Below are 25,384 nucleotides of genomic sequence, written 5' to 3' on the forward strand. Positions count from 1 at the left end.
GCAGTGGAGTGTGAGCTGATATGAAACTTCCTGGCAGATTAAAACTGTGTGCCCGACCGAGACTCGAACTCGGGACCTTTGCCTTTCGCAGGCAGGTGCTCTACCGAAGCACGACTCACGCCCGTTACTCACAGCTTTACTTCTGCCAGTATCCGTCTCCTACCTTCCAAACTTTACAGAAGCTCTCCTGCGAAACATGCAGAACTAGCACTCCTGAAAGAAAGGATATTGCGGAGACATGGCTTAGCCACAGCCTGGTGGATGTTTCCAGAATGAGATTTTCACTCTGCAGCGGAGTGTGCGCTGATATGAAACTTCCTGACAGATTAAAACTGTTTGCCCGACCGAGACTCGAACTCGGGACCTTTGCTTCGGTAGCTCAGATGGTAGAGCACCTGCATGCGAAAGGCAAAGGTCCCGAGTTCGATTCTCGGTCGGGCACACAGTTTTAATTTTCCCAGAACATGTTTGTACTTCCTCCTTTCATCAATCAACTGAAGTATTTCTTCTGTTATCCATGGTTTCTTCGCAGCTACCTTCTCTGTACCTATGTTTTCCTTCCCAACTTCTGTGATGGCCCTTTTTAGAGACGTCCATTCATCTTCAACTGTGTTGCCTACTGCGCTATTCCTTTTTGCTGTATCTATAGCGTTAGAGAACTTCAAACGTATGTCGTCATTCCTTAGAACTTCCGTATCCCACTTCTTAACGTATTGATTCTGCCTTTATATTAACCTACAAACTTGATAATTTCGTGCTTAAACTTGATAATTTCCTGCTTCAAGTTTTAGCACGTTACACCCACTGCCACGTAATATGAGCGCCGAACATCTTCGGGGGAGACGTGGGCGACCTGTGGATCAAAATGAAAGTCTTGGCCTCCTCGTCATTCTGCGACTTTCACAATTCCACGTGTGGATCTGCGATCTCCCACCTCAAACACCGAGCTGCTCGGGGACTCGCATTCTTCTTCTTCTTGCGTTACGGTCTCTGTAGGACCACAGGTAGCGCCTTCGAGGACTGTAATTTTCTCTTCTTCTCCCAGAACCTGCTCATTCTTTTTCTTCTCTCCCGCACTTCTCCGGAGATATTCAGTGTCCTTTTCTCCTGTCCGCTCCACTGGTGACACTCTAATCTTTTCCTGTATTCTTCTCTGTCGTTGATCTCCTGCATATTGGTCGGTGTATATTTGTTCTTCCAACTTTCCTTTCCTTCGACCTCGATCCCCAATTCCATCCAGTCCTTCTGAAGTTCAATAACCCACTCGGTTCCTGTCTTTCCCCTTGTCCTTCCTGTTGTTTGCCACACTCTCTTCCTCACTCTGTCCGTACTCCCCTAACTACATGTCCGGCAAAACCTTGCCCTTTTTAGTCTGACTTCCCCGGATATTGTTCTCATGTTCCGGTACAGCTGTTCCCTAGGTCTTCGCATCCACCTCTCTCCACCACTTTTGGGAGCTGGTATTTTTCTCTGTAGTTTTCTCTCTTCTTTCTCTAGTTGTTCTGCAGAGCACGCAGTTGGCGGGCTCTGCCGAGGGTTGTTGGCCGTCGTACTAATTCCACGACAGCCTTTTACATTCTGAGACGCTTTCAGTTCTGTTTCTGTTATTTGTTTCACTCTTCATGACGTGACATCTCAAAGTCTGAGCATTTTGTGGAAATCACAATTATAGGAAATGCTAATTTACAGCTTCTTTCGAACACATCTGCTGCTATATTTTTCTTTTGTGCGTCATTGTTGTCACGTTTACATTACAAGCAGACTTATTGGAGTCTTTCCATAGATTAATGGCCAGTCCTAAGATTAATTTTGTACTCGCAGCTCATACTGAACTAACCAATGATTTGTTGTGATCTTCAGTCCAGAGACTGGTTTGATGCAGCTCTCCATGCTTCTCTATCCTGTGCAAGCTTCTTCATCTCCCAGTACCTACTGCGACCTACATCCTTCTGAATCTGCTCAATTATTCATGTTTTGGTCTCCCTCTACGATCTTCACCCTCCACGCTGCCCTCCAATTGGTAATCCCTATCAACTCTTCTCACCAGTTCTATTCAATACCTCCCCATTAGTTATTTGATCTACCCATCTAATCTTCAGCACTCTCGTGTAGCACCACATTTCGAAAGCTTCTATTCTCTTCTTGTCTAAACTATTTATCGCCCACGTTTCACTTCCATACATGTCTACACTCAATACAAATACTTTCAGAAAGGACCTCCTGGTACTTAAATCTACACTCGATGTTACCAAACCACATTTCTTTTCGTGAGAAATGCTTTCCTTGCCATAGCCAGCATACATTTTATATCCTCTTTAGTTCGACCATCATCAGTTATTTTGCTTCCCAAATATCAAAACTCCTTTACTACTTTAAGTGTGTCATTTCCTAATCTAATTCCTTCAGTCTCATCTGATTTAATTCGACGACATTCCATTATCCTCGTTTTGCTTTTGTTGGTTTCCGTCTTATATCCTCTTTTCAAGACACTGTCCATTCCGTTCAACTGCTCTTCTAGGTCCTTTGCTGCCTCTGACAGAATTACAATGTCGTTTGTAAACCTCAAAGTTTTTGTTTCTCTTTCATGCATTTCTGGCGCTACTCCAGATTTTTCTTTTGTTTCCTTTACTGCCTGTTCAGTATGCAGACTGAATAACATTGCGGATAGGCTAGTACTCTGTCTCACTCCCTTCTCAACCCTTGCTTCCCTTTCATGTCCCTCCACTCATAACTGTCTTCTGGTTTCTCTACAAATTGTAATCAGCCTTTCGGTCCCTGCATTTTATCCCTGTGCCTCTAACCTGGTCGTAGGTCGTGTTCCAAAAATGAACAACATAGAGACAGAATTTTCTGCAGGACCTGACCATCATTTTGCAGGACAATGCTGAAGCACGTACAGTTGGATTGACCGGTGGGGCTGCCAAGTGCTGCACCACCTACTGCACTCCCCTGACTCGAGCCCTCGAGAGTTCAACTCGATTTCTGAAGTGTAGGGAAGCACTGCACGGCATTCGCTTCAGAACTGCTACAAATTCGTCGGGAAACTGACCACGCCTTTCGAATTGTCAACACAACTGGCACTGCTAACAGTATCCTACTACTTGCACATCGCTGGCAACGGGCTATACACAACGCTGGTGACTACTTTGAAGCTCACTAAAACTTTGAAACACGTATCTATTTTGTACGAGCTGTAAAATGCCACTATTAAAGTTCCAAACCCCGTATCTTCACGCACTTACATCGTCAAGGCAAAAAAATTCAATTCCGGCAGACGAGCCTGCAGCTTCGCTGCCTTCACGTACGGCCCCGCCGTCTTCTGCACCACAAAGTCACGTGCGTTACTTCCACCTCCACTACTACAGTTGTCGGTACCGACCGGCGCCTCATGAGAATTCATTTATTTATTTGTTGTTCCGTGGGACCAAATGAAGGAGATGTCTCCATGATCATGGAACGAGTCACTACATGAAATTATAACACGAAGTTAGAATCAGATAAAATGAAATATAATAAACGTATTCAGGCGACAGTTTGTAAGTTTAAATAAAGAAAATCAACAATGTAACACTGGAATTTGCTTAATTTTTCAGCTTTTCCAGAAGCTCCTCGACAGAATAGAAGGAGTGAACCATGAGGAAACTCATCAGTTTAGAAATCTTTAACATAATGCAGCGCGTCAGCAGCCGTGCAATGTACAGAAAATAAACAATTTTTTCAGCCTTCAGTTGCAAGGTAATTTTTACTCGTTTACCTAGGTTTCGATTCCAGTAATGGAATCTTCCTCAGAACAAAAAATTAAATTATTTTGAGAACCAAACACTGGCCATGTCACAAATTAAAAATTAAAACAATAAAGACGCATAATCATAAGATTATGCCTGTCAAAATTAAAACCATTAAGGCGAACGTAGACGGAGCTACGCCGGCCAGAAATAACGACCACCTTACTCCATAATGGTCCAACATGTGCAGTAATATTTTGTGGTCAACACAGTCAAAAGCCTTCGTTAAATCAAAGAAAACACCTAGCGTTCACAACCTTTTATTTAATCCGCCCAAAACGTCTTTTTGTTTTAATTTTTAATCTGTGAGATGGCCAGTGTTTGGCTCCCAAAATAATTTAATTTTTTGTTCTGAAGAAGATTCCATTATTGGAATCGAAACCTAGGTAAACGAGTAAAAATTACCTTCCAACTGAAGGCTGAAAAATTGTTTATTTTCTTCAGTTTAGACTTAAAAGCGTTTGGGCTAGTGCTAAGATTTTTGTGTTCTTGTGGTGGCTTATTGAAAATGGATGCAGCAGAATAGTGCACTCCTTTCTGCACAAGAGTCAAGGAAGTGCATTCCACATGCAGATTTGATTTTTTCCTAGTATTATCTGAGTGAAAGCTGCTAACTTTTGGGAATAAGCTAATATTGCTAACAACAAACGACATTAAAGAAAATACTTACTGTGAGGGCAATGTCAGAATTCCCAGACTAATGAATAGGGGTCGACAAAAGGTTCTCGAACTTACACCACATATAGCTCGAACAGACCGTTTTTGAGCCAAAAATACCGTTTTTGAATCAGAAGAATTACCGCCAAAAATAATACCATACGACATAAGCGTATGAAAATATGGGAAGTAGACTACTCTTCGTGTTGAACTGTCACTTATTTCAGATACTGTTCTAATGGTAAATAAAGCAGCGTTTAGTTTCTGAACAAGATCCTGAACACGGGCTTTCTGCGACAGCTTACTATCTGACCAAACGCGTAGGAACTTTAACTGTTCCGTCTCGCTTACAATATGGCTATTCTGTCTGATAAAAATATAGGTTGTTGTTGAACTGTGAGTTAGAAACTGTCAAATCTGAGTGTTACTCTGATTTAGCATCAAATTATTTTGCACAAGCCACGAACTTATTTCGTGAACTACATTATTTGATAATGTTTCAATATTACACACAAGATCCTTCACTACCAAGCAGGTGTCATCAGCAAACAGAAATATTTTTAAATCACCTGTAATACTAGAAGGCATATCATTTATATAAATAAGAAACAGCAGTGGCCCCAGCACCGACCCTTGCGGAACGCCCCACTTAACAGTGCCCCATTGGGACTGAACACAACTACCACTCTCAATATTGCGGAGAATTACCTTCTGCTTTCTGTTCTTAAAGTAAGAGGCGAACCAATTGTAAGCTACTCCCCTTACTTCATAATGGTCCAACTTGTGCAGTAATATTGTGTGGTCGCGACGGTCAAAAGCCTTCGTTAAATCAAAGAAAACACCCAGCGTTCGCAACATTTAATTTAATCCCTCCAAAACCTCACAGTGAAAAGAGAATATAGCATTTTCAGTTGTTAAACCATTTCTAAAACAAAACGTTCCACCTCCAGCAAGTTCGGAACCACCTCAGCCTGTCTTCTGGTCGGACAACTTTGCACCAAAGATACATTCGTCCTACCATTCTGGAGCCGCAGCTCGTCCTTATCAAATTTCTCTACTCGTTTTAGAATATCTGTTACGCCCTCTTTACGGGCGCGCTGCTTAAAATTGCCTTACAACATGTGTGGCTTCTTTGGCGGATTTCCGACAGCACAGAACTTTCGGAACAACCCGTCCCACTGACCGCCGGTTTGTTCCGCCGCCACTTGCGTCCCCGATCTGCCGACCTCGCCTCTGAATTCCCGCCTCCGCTCTCTCCCGCCCCCCGCCTCTCTACGCCGGCGACGCTTCACGGGGGACGGACGCCGCTGTCGGTTCCAGCTCTGCTGTCGGCGGTGCTCCGCGTTCCAGAGGCGGCGGCGGCGCCGCAGGAGCCGCCTCCAGGCGAGGCTCCAGCAGACGACGCGCCGGCGGACGAGAGGGCGGCGGCGCCTCCAGAGCCGCAGAACGCCACTCCAGCGGATTCGGCGGATGCGACGACGGAGGCGGTGACGGCGACGGCGGAGGTGACGTCGGAGGCGGCGACGGCGGAGGTGACGTCGGAGGCGGCGACGGCGGGGAACAGCACGGTGGGCAACGACACGTCGCCCGTGCCGCCGGATTGCGAGAGCGACTGCGACGACTGGAAGTTCGAGATCCTGGCCAAGTGCGACGGCGAACTGATCGGCTTCGACAGCCTCTGCCACTACCACAACCACAAGTGCGTCAATTACGAGTCCGGTGAGTGGCCACTGCCGCCGGCCGTCGCCGCCCTTCGCTCTGCCGCTTCACATCTCCTTTGCGCACTATTACATCTCTTTAAAAAAATGTGCGACTAACACATCTTTAGAGGAAACACCCCCATAGTAAATTTGTTTGTCCTTTGATTTATTGTGATCTGTTACTAATTTTTAGTGAAGTTAGTTTTTACGTTTAATACAAAATAGATGTAATACGCAAAGTAATGAGTTTCGTAGGTTGCCAACTACGTATTATATCTGGATTTATCGAGCGCCAGCCTCCCTACAAATTACTGTGATGCAATAGCGTAGTATTACTCAGCTCCAGTTCACTGATCTGAAATTATTACCGTCACAGAAAATAGACGAGTTTTAATAATTTCACAGGATTCCTTCAATTAATCTCACTGAATATTTTCACATAATTTCTTCCTCTCCGGCTATCAGACATTGTGCTGTGAAAAAATATTTTTAAAAGTACAGCGTAATAGCGGCTAATTGTTAACAGTCAGAGATCACTGTTACGCGCTCCGGAGCAGCTGGAAACGTGCTAAATAATTTTCGTTATATATTCTTTTCGTAAGATAAATGTGGCGTAGGTTCTCGAAATAGCACACGGAGACCACTTTATACTAATATATTCTTACTAGGACGCAGTTTACACCATTAAATATTTGCAGTTACGTTACGACAGAAACAAATGCTAGCGCAGCACAATAGCTTGCGTACCTTATTCCAGGTAACACCAGAACGAACAGAACAAAACAGACTAGACAGAAGAATGAGCATTGCATTGTGTTTTATACTCTTACAAATATAATAATACTTCTTTTAATTACTTACACATTATAATCTCATACAGCAAAAATAGTGTCTTTCCTGCATCTATCGATCTATATTGTACATCTTTATAGTTAGTGTTATTACCTTTCGCAGATAAATCGATGTTTGCAGTTCATTTTGAGTCACATACAGTCATTTTTATTTATGTTTCACCTCGATAATGGTGAATATTGAAAAAGGGACACTACAGCACATTACTAATATTCTATTCGTTCAGTTCTACTGAGCATTACTAGCTTTGCAACGTGTGTTTTAATGTTCCGAAACGAGACGTTATACGAGGGTACGTCAATTATTATCCGCAGTTTAGTGATATTTTTGTTTATTTTGCTGCTACTGCCATTTTACGTTGATGACACGCGCTTTATTTATTTGTTGTTATCCCTTTGCAATTTTCAACCTGCTAGGTTAGTTTCTTTCTCGCTGTCGTGCTGTTAATCGTGGCGGCTCCGCTGTCTATTTGCACCAAAGAAGAGCAACATTCAGTGATCCGTTTATTGTGGTCGGAAGGCGTATCACGTGCCGAAATTCAACGAAAACATTATGTACAGTACGGGAATACTGTTTTGCCACAACGGAGTGCCTACGAATGGATTTAAAAATTCCGAAATGGTCGCACAAGTGTTACGAACGATGAAGGAGCCGGACGACCGCCTACCGCCACAAATGAACAAATCATTGGGCGTTCACGCGAAATGATTCTCTCACACAGACGATTAACTACTGACGAAGTGGCACATCGTCTGGAAATTAGTCACGGTTCTGCCTACGAAATGATCCACAACAGGCTTGGATGTCATAAAGTTTGTGCAAGATGGGTCCCAAAACAACGCACACACTTGCGCAAACAAACATGCTGGAACACCTGCAAAAAACATTTGGATCGCTGTAGTAACAAAGGGGACAACTTCCTAGACAGGATTAATACTCGTGACCAAACATGGGTCCATCATTATGAGCCGGAGAGTAAACGGCAGTGTATGGAATGCAAACATCCAAATTCGCCGAGCCAGAAAAAGTTCAAGATCCAACCGTCCGCAGGAAAACTGATGCTTATGGTATTTTGGGACGCACTAGGTCCAGCACTGCGACGTTATGGGGAAAGAGGCACGACAATAAACATTGTACGCTGAAGTGAGGTGCTTACTGCCGGGCTAAAGCCTACAATTCGAAGCAAACGCCGAGGATTGCTGTCAGGTGGTGTTCCGTTGTTGCACTACAATGCCCGTCCGCATACTGCTGCCCACACTGCTGGAACGCCCCAGAAACCCAAATTTGAAGTACTGGATCATCCTACGTATAGTCCAGATCTTGCCCCCTCTGACTTATCGCTTGTTTGGTCCACACAAACAGGCATAATGGGCCACCGATTTGCCTCGGACGAAGCAGTGGAAGAAGCGGTCCATTCCAGGCTCGCAGCTCAACCGAGAAGCTTCCTTTATGAGGGCATCAGGAAGCTTGTACAACGGTGGACCAAGTGCGTTGAAACGCAAGGACACTATGTAGAAAAATTAAAATCGTGTAACTTTCCTATTTGATTACAATAAAATTTTATAACTCCTTTGCGGATAAAAATTGACTTACTCTCGTACGAATAGAGCATCACCATCTAGGGGTTTGTAAAGTACATACGATTGTATTTCAAAAAATAATGCCCCACATTTTTGTTGTCAGAACATATTTACTGCTAACAGTCAGAATTTGTTGACAATGTACATCAACATGTCTTGTCGACGTCTTGTTTTTCTACGTGGCCTCCATTACGTTCTATGGCCGTGAGCCAACATTGTGGAAGACCATGTTTTAATCCCTGCTGGTGAAAGCTCTCGCCCTGTAGGCGAAGCCATGTTGTCCCCGCAGCCTCGTCATCTTCAGACTGTGTTCCCCGCACAGAATCCTTAAGCGGCCCAAAGAGGTGCAAGTCCGAGGCTGCCAGTAGAGTGGATGGGGCAGCGATGTCCAGCCCAATTTGGCGACTTGTTTCCGTGTGTGTGAGCGTGCAGTGTAGTGTCGGAGCAAGATTTCTGATGGATTCTCTCCCGATCGGACCCTTCGGGAACGGTTCTTGAGTCTATTCAGAGTCTTTAGGTATGTCTCTGACCCTCTCGACGTCACATCTACGAGAATGACGCCACCACAATCCCAGAAGACTGTCACCGTGACTTTTCCGGCAGAGGGCGTTGTCTCGAATTTCTTCTTTTATGCTGAATGATGATGATGCCACTCCGTGGACTGCCTTTCCGTTTCCGGCCAAAGTGCTGGTCCCAGCTTTCGACCCCCGTAACGACTCGTGACAGAAAGGTCTCTCCGTCGGTCTCAAAACGCTCCGACAATTCAGACGAAATGGTCTGCCTCAGAATCTTGTGGTCCGATGTGAGCAATCGTGGAACCCATCGTGACCACCTCTTTGAACACGCGAGAGTCTCTATCACTGCAAACGCACTTCCAATGTTGACCCACAACTGTAGAGCCAGTTGTCGAGTTGTGATGCGCCGGTCGGCACGGATAATGGCGTCCGCAGGACTCAGCACGTCTGGAGCAGTGGCTGTGGCAGGACGTCCCGGGCGTGATTGAGCGTGGAGCTGTGTTTCTGCATTTCCCGAAGCTGTGACTGTCTTTACCCATCGATCAACTGAACTCCTATCAACTGCAGCATCGCCATACACTGAACACAGACGTTTATGCATGTTCGCCGCGGTTTCTTTCTCTGCACACAAGAATTCAATAAGAGCACGCTGCTCGAAACGTGAGTAGTAAGTAGACGCCATTTTGACGCTGTGCTGCGGCTCTGCCATCTGTCAGAGCGGTTCGAAACTTCACCGGCGGACAGAACAAACACCAGATGTGAAGCATCAACAAGGACGTTTGTCTACGTATATTGCTGGCTCTTTACAAAAAAATGTGGGGCATTGCTAATAGAACGGTCCTCGTATTAACCGGTCTACTGGTTTCGACTTTAAAAAGTCCAATCTGATTGCTATTGTCACCTTAGAACTCTTTCAATTCTGACTTCCGAGTTTAATTTGTCATTATTAACTGTAACCCTGAAAAGGGAAATGCAAAGGCTCACTCTAGATATAATAGGGGTCAGTGAAGTGAAGTAGAAATAAGACAAGAATTTCTGGTCAGATGAGTATAGCAGCAGCAGAAAATGGTATAACGCGAGTAGGATTCGTTACGAATAGGGAGGTAAGGCAGAAAGTGTGTCTCTGTGAACAGTTCAGTGACAGGGTCGTTCTTATGAGAATCGACAGCAAACCAAAACCGACAACGATAGTCCAGGTATACATGCCGGCGTCGTAAGCTGAAGATGAACAGAGAGAGAAAGTGTGTGAGGATATTGAAAGGATGGTGCAGTACACAACGAGAGATGAAAATATAGTAGTCATGGGGGACTGGAATGCAGTTGTAGGGGAAGGAGCAGAAGTAAAAGTTACAGGAGAATATGGGACTGGGACAAGGAATGAGAGAGGACAAACAGTAATTGAGTTCTGTAATAAATTTCAGCTGGTAATAGCCAATATTTATTTATTTATTTATTTATGCATTTATTCCTCCCCCCATGAACCATGGACCTTGCCGTTGGTGGGGAGGCTTGCATGCCTCAGCGATACAGATGGCCGTACCATAGGTGCAACCACAACGGAGGGGTATCTGTTGAGAGGCCAGACAAACGTGTGGTTCCTGAAGAGGGGCAGCAGCCTTTTCAGTAGTTGCAGGGGCAACAGTCTGGATGATTGACTGATCTGGCCTTGCAACATTAACCAAAACGGCCTTGCTGTGCTGGTACTGCGAACGGCTGAAAGCAAGGGGAAACTACAGCCGTAATTTTTCCCGAGGACATGCAGCTCTACTGTATGATTAAATGATGATGGCATCCTCTTGGGTAAAATATTCCGGAGGTAAAATAGTCCCCCATTCGGATCTCCGGGCGGGGACTACTCAGGAGGATGTCGTTATCAGGAGAAAGAAAACTGGCATTCTACGGATCGGAGTGTGGAATGTCAGATCCCTTAATCGGGCAGGTAGGTTAGAAAATTTAAAAAGGGAAATGGATAGGTTAAGGTTAGATATAGTGGGAATTAGTGAGGTTCGGTGGCAGGAGGAACAAGACTTCTGGTCAGGTGACTACAGGGTTATAAACACACAATCAAATAGGGGTAATGCAGGAGTAGGTTTAATAATGAATAGGAAAATAGGAATGCGGGTAAGCTACTACAAACAGCATAGTGAACGCATTATTGTGGCCAAGATAGATACGAAGCCCACACCTACTACAGTAGTACAAGTTTATATGCCAACTAGCTCTGCAGATGATGAAGAAATTGAAGAAATGTACGATGAAATAAAAGAAATTATTCAGATAGTGAAGGGAGACGAAAATTTAATAATAATGGGTGACTGGAATTCGAGTGTAGGAAAAGGGAGAGAAGGAAACATAGTAGGTGAATATGGATTGGGGCTAAGAAATGAAAGAGAAAGCCGCCTAGTCGAATTTTGCACAGAGCACAACTTAATCATAGCTAACACTTGGTTTAAGAATCATGAAAGAAGGTTGTATACGATGAAGAATCCTGGAGATACTAAAAGGTATCAGGTAGATTATATAATGGTAAGACAGAGATTTAGGAACCAGGTTTTAAGTTGTAAGACATTTCCAGGGGCAGATGTGGACTCTGACCACAATCTATTGGTTATGACCTGTAGATTAAAACTGAAGAAACTGCAAAAATGTGAGAAATTAAGGAGATGGGACCTGGATAAACTGAAAGAACCAGAGGTTGTAGAGTGTTTCAGAGAGAGCATAAGGGAACAATTGACAGGAATAGGGGAAAGAAATACAGTAGAAGAAGAATGGGTAGCTCTGAGGGATGTAGTAGTGAAGGCAGCAGAGGATAAAGTAGGTAAAAAGACGAGGGCTGCTAGAAATCCTTGGGTAACAGAAGAAATATTGAATTTAATTGATGAAAGGAGAAAATATAAAAATGCAGTAAATGAAGCAGGCAAAAAGGAATACAAACGTCTCAAAAATGAGATCGACAGGAAGTGCAAAATGGCTAAACAGGGATGGCTAGAGGACAAATGTAAGGATGTAGAAGCTTATCTCACTAGGGGTAAGATAGATACTGCCTACAGGAAAATTAAAGAGACCTTTGGAGAGAAGAGAACCACGTGTATGAATATCAAGAGCTCAGATGGCAGCCCAGTTCTAAGCAAAGAAGGGAAGGCAGAAAGGTGGAAGGAGTATATAGAAGGCTTATACAAGGGCGATGTACTTGAGGACAATATTATGGAAATAGAAGAGGATGTAGATGAAGACGAAATGGGAGATACGATACTGCGTGAAGAGTTTGACAGAGCACTGAAAGACCTGAGTCGAAACAAGGCCCCCGGAGTAGACAACATTCCATTAGAACTACTGACGGCCTTGGGAGAGCCAGTCATGACAAAACTCTACCAGCTGGTGAGCAAGATGTATGAGACAGGCGAAATACCCTCAGACTTCAAGAAGAATATAATAATTCCAATCCCAAAGAAAGCAGGTGCTGACAGATGTGAAAATTACCGAACTATCAGTCTAATAAGTCACAGCTGCAAAATACTAACGCGAATTCTTTACAGACGAATGGAAAAACTGGTAGATGCAGACCTCGGGGAGGATCAGTTTGGATTCCGTCGAAATGTTGGAACACGTGAGGCAATACTGACCTTACGACTTATCTTAGAAGAAAGATTAAGAAAAGGCAAACCTATGTTTCTAGCATTTGTAGACTTAGAGAAAGCTTTTGACAATGTTGACTGGAATACTCTTTTTCATATTCTAAAGGTGGCAGGGGTAAAATACAGGGAGCGAAAGGCTATTTATAAGTTGTACAGAAACCAGATGGCAGTTATTAGAGTCGAGGGGCATGAAAGGGAAGCAGTGGTTGGGAAAGGAGTGAGACAGGGTTGTAGCCTCTCCCCGATGTTATTCAATCTGTATATTGAGCAAGCAGTAAAGGAAACAAAAGAAAAATTTGGAGTAGGTATTAAAATTCATGGAGTCGAAGTAAAAACTTTGAGGTTCGCCGATGACATTGTAATTCTGTCAGAGACGGCAAAGGACTTGGAAGAGCAGTTGAACGGAATGGACAGTGTCTTGAAAGGAGGATATAAGATGAACATTAACAAAAGCAAAACGAGGATAATGGAATGTAGTCAAATTAAATCGGGTGATGCTGAGGGAATTAGATTAGGAAATGAGACACTTAAAGTAGTAAAGGAGTTTTGCTATTTAGGAAGTAAAATAACTGATGATGGTCGAAGTAGAGAGGATATAAAATGTAGACTGGCAATGGCAAGGAAAGCGTTTCTGAAGAAGAGAAATTTGTTAACATCGAATATAGATTTATGTATCAGGAAGTCGTTTCTGAAAGTATTTGTTTGGAGTGTAGCCATGTATGGAAGTGAAACATGGACGATAACTAGTTTGGACAAGAAGAGAATAGAAGCTTTCGAAATGTGGTGCTACAGAAGAATACTGAAGATAAGGTGGATAGATCACGTAACTAATGAGGAGGTATTGAATAGGATTGGGGAGAAGAGAAGTTTGTGGCACAACTTGACTAGAAGAAGGGATCGGTTGGTAGGACATGTTTTGAGGCATCAAGGGATCACAAATTTAGCATTGGAGGGCAGCGTGGAGGGTAAAAATCGTAGAGGGAGACCGAGAGATGAGTACACTAAGCAAATTCAGAAGGATGTAGGTTGCAGTAGGTACTGGGAGATGAAGCAGCTTGCACAGGATAGAGTAGCATGGAGAGCAGCATCAAACCAGTCTCAGGACTGAAGACAACAACAACAACAACATGCATTTATTTTACCTGAGAAGATTAGGGCCTTCAGGCCCTCTCTTACACCTAACCAGGCATACTCAGATTGAACGAGTTACAGTTTCTACTTAACATTAAGGACATATAGCCTATTATGCAGTATTGATGTTAAAGAAAAAAATAGATATTATAACCGTAGTACAATGATAATTATAACAATAAAAAATAATTATAACAATCAATAATAATAATAATAATAGTAATAATGATAATAATAATAGTAATAATAATAATAATAATGTCTATGTATATGAAAGTAAACATACTTTTCTTTTCTGAATGTCAGTCACATATTTAGTTGGGAATTTTCTCGTTATGTTCTTGCAGCTTGTGAGTTATTCTCATCGAGCACAGACATAAGACGATAGAATGGGGTGAAAGAGATATATAAGAGTTAGATAGGTTAGAGGAAGAGAAATAGAACGGTAAAATTCGAAGCTGTGATGGAGAGGAGAAAGAAAGAGATGGGAGGGGCACAAGAATGGTGGCTATACCGTCCCTAATATGTATGTTATGAGTTCCCTCTTGAATGTTGAGTAGTTCTGGATAAGACGCAGATCACAGGGGAGCGCGTTCCATAGTCGTATGGCTGAGATGGAGAATGACACGGAGAAAGATTTTGTGTTATGTAAAGGTACAGCCAAGATGATAGACTATCCGATCTGGTGTTGCGATTGTGGAATGATGATAGGTGTTTAATGTGAGAAGATAAGTATTGGGGGCACCAGTGGCTAAGAAATCGATGAAGTAAGCACATCGTGTGGAGATCGCGTGCCGTATGTGGGCGTATCCAACCTAGCTGGGAGTATGAAGGACTGATATGATCATACAACCGAATATTGCACACGTATCTAACGCAAGCATTCATCACTAGCTCGAGGCATCTAGAATTTTCACTATTTGTGCCGTGTTGAACTACATTGCAGTAGTAAAGATTAGGCAAGACTAGTGTTTGGACTAATTTTTGTTTAACATGGGTTGGAAATATTTTTCTAAATTTTTGAATTGCATGTAGGGAGGAGAGCGATTTCCGGCAAGCTGTGACTGTTTGTTCTTCCCAGTTTAGGTGTTCATCCAAGATTATTCCAAGGTCTTTTACTGTTTTTTGGTATGGTAGTTGGGTACCATTGAGGAGTATTTTAGGGACTGTTTCGCGAAAGTACCGGCTGATTAACTTTGGATGAGATATAAGTATGACCTGGGATTTCTTGGGGTTTAGTTTCAGACCTAGGTTCTGTGCCCATCGAGAAACAGAGCAAAGATCTGCGTTCATACTCGCTACTGCGCCAGCAATGTTCTTGGGGCTTGCACTTATGTACAGTTGGATGTCATCGGCATAAAGATGGTACTTGCAGGAGTGAATCACTGAAGAAATATCATTAATGTACAGTGAGAAAAGTAGTGGACCAAGGACGGAGCCTTGGGGAACTCCAGAGCGAACGCTTTTCCATGATGACTTTTCCGACCCACAAATGACTTGTTGACTTCTGTTTCTGAGGTAGCTGTCGAACCATTGTATTGCGCTGTTTGAGAAATTCAGCTGTTTCATTTTAATTAGTAATATATCGAAGTCAACTGTGTCAAAAGCCTTGTTAAAGTCAAGCAGTGTTAGGATAGTAGCTTCACGTCTGTCCATAGCATGTTTAATGTCATCAGTTACTTTGATTAATGCGGTTGCTGTACTATGGTGCTTTCGAAAGCCTGACTGATATTCGTCATGGATGTTATGAGTTTTGAAGTAATCCGTCAGTTGTTCATGGACGATGTGCTCTAGGGCTTTAGAAATTGCAGGTAGTATGCTGATCGGCCTGTAGTCACCTGGCGACTTAGGGTTGTCAGTCTTGGGTATAGGCTTAATTAAACTTTGCTTCCACTCCGTAGGATATGTACTACTGACAAGAGACAGGTTGAAGATGTCTGTGATAACTGGAATAATAGCGTCTACGACGTTCTTAATCATGCCAATGCTCACTCCATCATTTCCTACTGCCTCGGAAGAGATTCTCATAATTGCCTTGTGTACTGTGCCGGTAGTGACATGTCTTAGGAAAAACTTGTCTCTCGAGAGATTGATATCTTGGGGCTGGTAATTTGTCGCTGCGTGGCAGTTTGCAGCTGTTGAGAAGAAATCGTTTAATTCTTCTGCAGACGCTTGATAAACAGCGTCAGATCTTCGCTTTCCTATACCGAAACTGCGCAGCTTTTTCCACAGTGCAGCAGGTTTTGATATGCCGCATACGACAGAGCGGGCATGTCTGATTTTGGCATTCCTCACGCTTTGCTTCGTTCTGTTTCGGAGTTTCCTATAAGCTTCGTACGCCTCGGGAGTTGGGTTACGCTTGAAGGCCCTATGTGCAGCATCACGTTTATTCATTAACTGACGTAACGCAGTGGTGAGCCACGGAGCGGGAGCTCTCTTTACATTAACAGTGCGTTCAGGAGCATGTTTATCATACAGTGCAATAATTTTGCGACATAATTGCCGAATTTTTTCGTCTAAAGTCGGTTCATCGCTTATATCATGCCAAGGGATGTCTGAGAAATTCTTTTGAAGAGCGTCATGGTTAACATTTTTTAAGTTTCTGTAGGTTACCAGGTGAGATTTTTCTTTGGTAGTATGCACTGAGTAATTTAAAAATATCACGTCATGAGCAGAGAGTCCCGGAGCGGATGTCTGATTGGCGCGGATTATTTTATCTGGTCGCTTTGTTGCTATTATATCTATGATTGTGTGGCTGTGTGGCGTGTGATGAGTTGGGTCCAGCGGTGTTAAACTCATATCATTGGAGTGGAACAGTCGCCTTAGTTTTTCGGCAGAGGGAGATTTTAACTGTAAGTCGATGTTTGTGTCGCCCATAATGATTATGTGTTCATACTGTGACACGAGTGAGGACAGGGCAGACTGAAAGGAGGACATGGCACCGACGTTTGGAGGTTTATAGATTACTCCAATTAGCAGTTTCTGATTTGATGTATTTATTTCGAAAAACAAGAAGTCTGCTTCTCCTTCGCCCTTTGCATCCGATGTGCATAGCACAGTAGGTGTCAGATCAGAGCGAACATAGGCACCAACACCACCCCCGCGTCGTATTTCACGATCTGCCCTTAGGAGAGAGTAACCAGCGATTCGGATAGCGTCGGAAGAAATGTTTGGTTTCAACCAAGTTTCAGAGACGAGGATAATGTGGAACAGCGATTGGCAGAACAGGTCACAGAACTCGTCGAAGTGAGCCGTTAGCGACTGCGCGTTCGCGTGGGCCACAAAGAGCCCGCCGCCGGAACCGGTCCGTCCCATTGTGGCCGCCTGTAGGACCGAGCGCGCTCCGTTTACCTGCTGGCCGGAAGAGGGACAAAAGCTGGATTTCGCTGGGCAAGACATGTTTACAGGTGTGTCCAAGGTCGTGACTGACTCAAGCGTCTGTGGACTAAAGGTGAAAAACACGCTGGAAGTATCGAAGAAGGGAGTGAAAAGAAAGATGGAAAGTGGCAGTAGTAGTTACGAAAAAGATAGTAGTAGTAGTAGTGGTAGTGGCGAAGATGGAAATAACAGATATAGAAAGGCGGTTGTAAGGAGATTCCTGTTAATGGAGAATGTTAATTCCCATTTGACTGACAATATGAATATACATGAGCACTTATAATAGACAAATAAAGAAACAATATTTTTGTGAAACAATTGACTGATTTTAAATAGAGTACTTATGGTACTTATAGAAATAACGGAGCAGTATTTAAGCTAAAAAAATGAAAAGAAAGAATAAAAAAAATTAACTTATATTAGACAGATTACAATATGAGACTTTGTGTCTCGCGAGATTTCGCTCAGTCTTTCAGTTCGAACATGTTTGTCACCGTTTTCCTCCCTCCTTCCGTCTTGATTACGATCCTGCCATCCTGGGTCCATACATTTTGAAGGCCAAACTGTGTGATCGCAGCGTTCAAAACTTTTAGTCTTTCGCGCGTCAGATCTTCCCTCAGGGTAACCCCACTCTTGGCGAGTTTTCTTTTCTGAGCAAACACTTCAGCTCTTTTCCGGTAAGACACAAATTTAATTATTATGGGCCTGGGTTTCATGGCACCTGGTATCCTGCGTCCAACACGGTGGCTTCTGTCAATATCGCCCACGTCGATCTGCACGCCAAGTTTCTCACGCACGAGGCAAATGGCCAGGTCGTCGGTGTTTTCGCGATCGTTTTCAGCTACCCCGAACAAGCGCAAGCTGTTCCTTCGCTGATACTGCTCAATTTCGTCGGTGGCAGCAGACAGTTTAGCCTCTAGGTCGGCGGCTTTTTTCTCTTGTGCGGCCAGGGACTTTCTAAGAGACTGGATTTCGGTGCTGTTGCGCCCGACAGACTCTTGTAGTTTGTCCATGACCGCGGCCGTCACGGAGTCCGTGATGGACTGGACGATTACGTCTAGCGTGTCTTTGCTGTGCAGCGCCGCACTCACCTGGGACCGGACGAGCTCCCCGATGTCGGGAAGCGGGGCCTCACCTGCCGCCGGAGACCGGGCGCCCGCGCTGCCTGCGCCCCTGTAGCCTCGCCTGCTGCCGCTTACTCGTGCTCTTCCCATTTTTCACTCACTTATCACTTATCACTTGTGGTAATCAACGGAGAACAATACACCACGGCAACTAACACTTGTTTAGTCAGATGCACACGTTGTGGACTGCCGCACTTCTCTGTAACACCTTCAATGAGCGGAAAAACTCGCGAGCCGAAGAAACGCGCGTCACTCAGTCGCCATGTTTAGCATACTCTGTTCAAGAATCACAAGAGGAGGAGGTATACTTGGAAAAGGCCGGATGATACAAGAAGATTTCAATTAGATTACATCATGGTCAGACAGAGATTCCAAAATCAGATACTGGATTGTAAGGCGTACCTGGGAGCAGATTTAGACTCAGATCACAATATAGTAGCGATTCAGAGTAGGTTGAAGCTTAAAAGGTTAGTCAAGAAGAATCGATACGCAAAGAAGTGGGATACGGAAGTACTAAGCAATGACGAGATTCGCTTGAAGTTCTCTAAGGCTATAGATACAAGGAACAGCTCAGTAGGCAGTACAGTTGAACAGAAATTGACATATCTGGAAAGGACCATCACAGAAGTTGGGAAGGAAAAAGTAGGTACAACGAAGGTAACTGCGAAGAAACTATGGATGACAGAAGAAATACTTCAGTTGATTGATGAAAGGAAGAAGTACAAACATGTTCCGGGAAAATCAGGAATACAGAAATACAAGTCGCTGAGGAATGAAATAAATAGGAAGTGCAGGGAAGCTAAGACGAAATGGCTGCAGCAAAAAGAAATTATTGTCAGAAGGACAGACTGAGCATACAGGAAAGTGAGATTAAAAGCGAGGGTGGTAACATTAAGAGTGCAGCGGGAATTCCAGAGGAGAGAGCGGGCTGGTGGAAAGAATACATTGAAAGCCTCTATGAGGGGCAAGATTTGTCTGTTGCGATAGAAGAAGAAACAGGAGTCTATTTAGAAGAGGCAGGGGATCCAACATTAGGATCAGAATTTAAAAGAGCTTTGGAGGACTTACGGTCAAATAGGGCAGAATGGATAGATAACGTTCCATCAAGAATTTCTAAAATCACTGGGGGGGGGGGGGGGGGGGGTGGCAACAAAACGACTATTCACGCTGATGTGTAGAATGTAGGAGACTGGCGAGATGCCATCTGACTTTCGGAAGAGCATCATTCACACGACTCGTAATACGGCTAGAGCTGACAAGCGAGAGAATTATCGCACAGTCAGCTTAACAGCTCGTGCGTCCAAGTTACTTACAAGGATAATATACAGAAGAAAGGAAAACAAATGAGGATCTGTTGGACGACGATCAATGTGGCTTTACGAATAGTAAAGGCACGAGAGTAGCAATTCTGATGTTGCGGGTAATAACGGAAGCTACACTAAAGAAAAATAGAGACACATTCATGGGATTGTCGACCTGGGAAAAGCGTTCGACAGTGAAAAATGGTGCAAAACGTTCGAAATTCTAGAAAAAAGTAGGGGTAAGTTATAGGGAGAGACGGGTCATATACAATAGCCAAGAGGGAATAATAAGAGTGGACGACCAAGAACGAAGTGCTCGTATTTAAAAGGGTGTAAGACAAGGATGTAGCCTTCCGGCCCTACTGTTCAATCTGTACATCGAGGAAGCAATGGTGGAAATAAGAGAAAGGTTTAGGAGTGGAATTGAAATTCGAGGTGAAAGGAATTCAAGGTGATAGGATATCAATAATACGATTTACTGATGATATTGCTATCCTGAGTGAAAGTGAAGAAGAACTACATGATCTGCTGAACGGAATGAACAGTCTAATGAGTACACAGTACGGAGTGAGAGTAAATCGAAGCAAGACGAAGGAAATGAGAAGTAGTGGAAATGAGGACAGCGAGAAACTTAACAGCAGGATTGATGGCCACGATGTAGATGAAGTTAAGGAATTCTGCTGCCTAGGCAGCGAAATAACCCATAATCGGCGGAGCAAGGACATGAAAAGCAGACCAGCACTGGCAAAAAGGGTGCTTCTGGCCAAGGGAAGTCTACTGGTATCAAACGTAAGCCGTAATTTGAGGAAGACATTTCTGAGAATGTACGTATGGAGCATAGCAGTGTATGGTAGTGAAACAACGGACTGTGGGAAAACCGGAACAGAAGAGAATCGAAGCACTTGAGATGTGGTGCTATAGACGAATGTTGAAAATTAGGTGGACTGATAAGGTAAGCAACAAGGAGAATCTGCGCAGAATCGGAAATGAATATATGGAAAACGTTGACAAGGAGAAGGAAGAGGATGATAGGACATTTATTAAGACGTGAGAGAATGACTTCCATGTTACTAGAGGAAGCTGTAGAGGGCAAAAACTGTAGAGGAAGGCGGAGGCTGGAACACGTCCAGCAGACAACTGCGGACGTGGGCTGCAGGTCCTGCCCTGAGATGAAGGGGTTGCCACAGAGGGGGGGGGGGGGGGAGGGGAGGATTCGGGGCGGGCCACATGAAAGCACTCAGAAGGCTGATGACCTCCACAAGAAAAACCTTCGCGTTTTTGAAAATAAGTCTATTTCAGTGAAGTTACCAAGTTTGGGATCCCGCAATGTGTCCGTAATTGCCGGCCGGGTTGGCCGAGCGGTTCTAGGCCCTGCAGTCTGGAACCGCCCGACCGCCACGGTTGCAGGTTCGAATCCTGCCTCGGGCACGGATGTGTGTGATGTCCTTAGGTTAGTTAGGTTTAAGTAGTTCTAAGTTGTAGAGGACCGATGAGCTCAGAAGTTAAGTCCCATAGTGCTCAGAGCCATTTTTTGTCCTTAATTTGTCTCACACCTCACCTACCTGCTTATCTAACTAAATCGTGGCTTTCTGCTTATCTCCGCTTTTGTTCCAGATTTCAGCGCCGAGAATTTCTGTCTACTTTTTCATTTTCAATTAAGAGTAATATTTCTGAGAAAATTTCATCAACTAAAATATTTTTCCTCCAAAATTGTTTGCAGTATCTTACTTTCGTCCATGGTCCTGGTCGAAAAGTATTGTTATGTACTAGTATGCTGCTGAAAAATACAGTCAGTAGTACTCCGCTCTTTTATTTCTTAGAGCCTGGTTAAGGATCCGCAGCTATAACGTGTTTCTAAGATATGCTGTTAATACTCCAGTCAAGCATTTCTAATGAATGGCACCATTTTTGCTACGTGTATTCTGAGGTTATAATAGACGATATTATACACGTACTTGTCTTGTATATGGTATCAGTGTCTAGGGTTCGGTCTCTAACAAAAATCTTGATTAAGATTCGTATCATCCGGGTTTTCAGCTCAGTGATACTGAGAGCTGAAGTATCACTTTGATGTCTTTGATTTTTAAGTTTTCTCATCACAAAGTAGCTAACGAGCGTCGTAGCTCACGTCAGAAAACATACGCAATTTTAACACAAACGAGTAAAACGTAAAAATTTACACAATACGATTTCTCGCGGTAGCAGGAAACGGCTTGTTTGCACAGTACAGTCAGTCTGACTGACACACACGCACACGCACATGCACACATACATACACACACACATACACACACACACACACACACACACACACACACACACACACACACACACCAAATGCTCACCAGGAAATTTCCAACTGCAGTGCGCGCCTTGGTGACAATCCTAAGGTATCTGTAACACAGCGTTACTTCCAGAAGCATCTCGAAGCTGTGAATCAAATTGGTAAATGATACTGTTTCCATCTTTAAGAACATAGACAAATTTAGATGAAATTATATTTCTTATAACTGAGAAGTTCTCAGTAATATGATGGAAACAAAAAATTATTTATATGCTTATGAAAATTATGATTGAATTATTTTTAAAATATGTCACGTCACATGGTTTGCTTGTATTTACTATTTACATCAAGTTATTTCTGAGGTAGTGAACTAAGACTTCGTAAAAAAAAAAATTCTTTGTTTAGTGATCAATAAAGTTTTGTTAGATATCACGTAATTTAACTTTGGAAATAATCATATACAAGTGGCATTCGTTGTGAGTGACGTCTAAAAAACATTATACTTTTTGCATAGGTATTTAAGCTATCTTGAATCTAGGAGATTATAAAGCGAAGTTTGTAGGATAAATAATTTTTATAGCACAACATTTTCACACGAAAATTGCAAAAATGTGATTACATTATGGACAAATTGGGAAAGATGTAAAATTTCGTAAATGCAGTAGTGTGTTGCGTAATTGTGTGAGAAACATGAATCTGACAGTTTGAAGCCGGAAATCTGATGAAACGTTACCAAAAAGAAGGCGGGATCGCAAACTTCAGTTACCCAGTGGGTTGGTTTGTTGTAACAGCAGTTGAATAAACGTGCACTGCATGGAAAAATATTTTCGCACGCACCCCTGAATTCGTTTCGCACGGTATCACTAGCTCTGTGTTATAATCATCTGACATCGACCGACACAGTTAGCAAATATGCTACACTCGTGCCCTGTCTGAAGAAGAACTAAAAGCCCTGTAAACTGAAATCGTACGATATGGACTCAGTATCCGAACCGAGAAGCCCCATACATAAAGCCTCTGATAAACTTAACATCCAGATTTTGGATGAAGTGGAAGAATTGTGGTGTCTAGGAACGATAATAACATACGACAACAAAGCGAGGAAGACGTACGGAGGGGAGTACAGCAAAAGAAGAGCGTTTGGTAAAAGGAGCCTGTTAGGCCTCGAGTTGAGGCAGGTGCTCTCTGAGAATGTGTGTGTGCAGCGTGTCATCGTACGGACCAGTGGCACGAACAAGAGTCGAAGAGGAAATGTGATCACACAGGTATGCGTGCCTTCCACAGATACACAAAGCAGTGATTTCGAAGGTGTGTACGACAATATTCGCGAGCTTGTAAAACATGTCTCATAGATCGGGAAGAATTTATTCATAAAGAGGGTCTGGACTGCAGCGATAGGAGATGGTTGAGAACAGAAGATAACAGCAGGTAGTTCGCTACTGGTCAACGGAACAAGTGAGGTGGCGGTGTAATTGTTGACAGATTTCCGTTCGAACAGCTTACGGGATACGCAAGCGGGTGGCAGTCGCTTTGTGGCCGCCCTACTGCATCCCCGTAAGTTATGTAAACATTGCACACACAGGAACAAAATATCTCTACAGATTTCTGTATTTAGCGCAAAGTCGCCTTTTCAATGACTGCTTGGAAAAGAAATTCAAGTGGAAGATGCCAGGGAGTCACAAATGTTATGAGATTCAGAATATCTTCATAGAACAAAGGTTTGGGGATCGAGTTAACAACTGACGGAGACATTCAGGTGTTGGCACCGCCATAAAGCGGTACTAATGAAGCGCCAGCTGAAGCTGAGGTGGCGCCGTGGTGGCACACTGGTTCCACAGAGCTTGGGGCCCCTTCTGGCCGCGCTGAAGGAGCCGAAAGCTCAGTCACCCTCCGGGGAACACTTTATAAAACATTCGAGAGGTTGTTGGCGTGGAAAATCGATAGAATGACGTCAAAGTTGTGGTAGTAAATGTGACAGAAAACGGATCTAGGATTGAAAAACGCAAAAGAGATGCAGTGGCGAATAGTGACATACTCATATTTACGAAAGAAGCAACATTAACTTTAAAAATATTTATAACGAAAAGAAAAAATACAGATCACTGATGTACGAAGTTAAACGCAAGTTTGGAAAGGATGACGAGGAATGAGTGGAGAATACCTGACATGGGTGAATATGGAACTGAAACAGGTGAATGACCTCAGGGGAAAACGGAAGAAGGAACACAGTCATTAAAGGTGGAATAGGTAATTGTGAAATGAATGTAAAACTAATTCGTGTAGGTAGAAAGGAGACGTGCAAAAACTTGAAAGTTGCTGATAAAAAATTAGACGAATTGAAAAAGCAGAAAGAGTGCAAGAAGATGATTAAGGAGATTCAACCCTTACCTTTCAATTACAAAATGTTTTCCTCGAATTCACGTACTGACGAAACTCCGGGGGAATCCTCGTATGTTTAGGGCCCAGAAGAGAAGCGAGAACTGTACAAGTTCCTATAAGAAATTTATAAATCTCACGAAGTTGCATTAAATTTAGGAAAGACTGAAATTATTATGCATTTGGAGAAAGCGAGATCAAGTAACCGTGAATATTATCACACAGTCAGTCCAATCTTACCTGCTTCAGTACTATTCGAGACAGCATTTCGTAGCGGAATGGGAAGGAAAATTCAAACAGAAGAGGACCGGCTTGATTTTAAGACAGGGAATGGGTCTCGAGGCGAGATTACGGAAGTGTGTGTCTAATAAACCAGGCCACATTAATGAGAAACAGGAAAGGGTGCGTAACATCATTAGATGTGGACGCGGTTTCCGGTTGTACGAAGTGCAGTGAAAAATTTTCCGTGTGTAGGCAGTGTGGTGCCCACTGCAGGGACAGAAGGCTGATAAATGTTGTCAGTTCTGCAGCCCTGCCTCTCACACCGCACCTGGTCGTTCGCTGCGGTCCCGTTTCGAAAGTTCTTCAACTCGACACACGATGATTGCAGCGTTTAGGACTCACAGGGGTCCGCACAGAGTAAAATATTCACTATCAGTTCCAAAAACATTTGAGTAAGCATCTTTCTCTTCTTCTTTTGCCAGTACCTTATCGCGCGGTTGCGTAGGGTCGGCGGGCTTAGAATCAGATTTGGCAGGGTCATTTCGAAGGGGTGCCGTGCCCTTCCTGCCGCTACCCCGTATCCCCCTGGGATGGAATCGGTGTACACCAGCTGTCTGCGTCTAGTGTAAATCGTGAAACAGTGTGAGGCGGAAGGTGGAGACCAGCCCAGTATTCACCTAGCGGGATATGGAAAACCGCCTAAAAACCACATCCAGGCTGGCCGGCACACCAACCGACGTCGGTATTCCTCTGGCGCATTCGATCTGGGGCCGGCGCGCATACCCGAGTCCAGGAAGCGGCGCATTAGCGCATTTGCCTATCCAGGCAGGTCATTTGAGTAAAG

At 43.6% G+C, this 25,384-nt stretch overlaps 1 protein-coding gene across 2 annotated transcripts in view; it reads left to right on the forward strand.

Moving 5' to 3' along the window:
• The window catches only part of LOC126295496 (mucin-7-like), a 43,917-nt gene that overhangs the window by 8,107 nt on the left and 10,426 nt on the right, over nucleotides 1-25,384 (forward strand). The window contains exon 2 of one of the 2 annotated variants that reach the window (XM_049988058.1): nucleotides 5,763-6,161. In XM_049988058.1, coding sequence (XP_049844015.1) covers nucleotides 5,763-6,161 — 399 coding nt within the window. The remainder of the gene's footprint in view (nucleotides 1-5,762; nucleotides 6,162-25,384) is intronic. The other variant, XM_049988059.1, reaches the window with a different exon arrangement.

The sequence above is a fragment of the Schistocerca gregaria genome, chromosome 11, assembly GCF_023897955.1.
Source record: "Schistocerca gregaria isolate iqSchGreg1 chromosome 11, iqSchGreg1.2, whole genome shotgun sequence".
Lineage (NCBI taxonomy): Eukaryota > Metazoa > Arthropoda > Insecta > Orthoptera > Acrididae > Schistocerca > Schistocerca gregaria.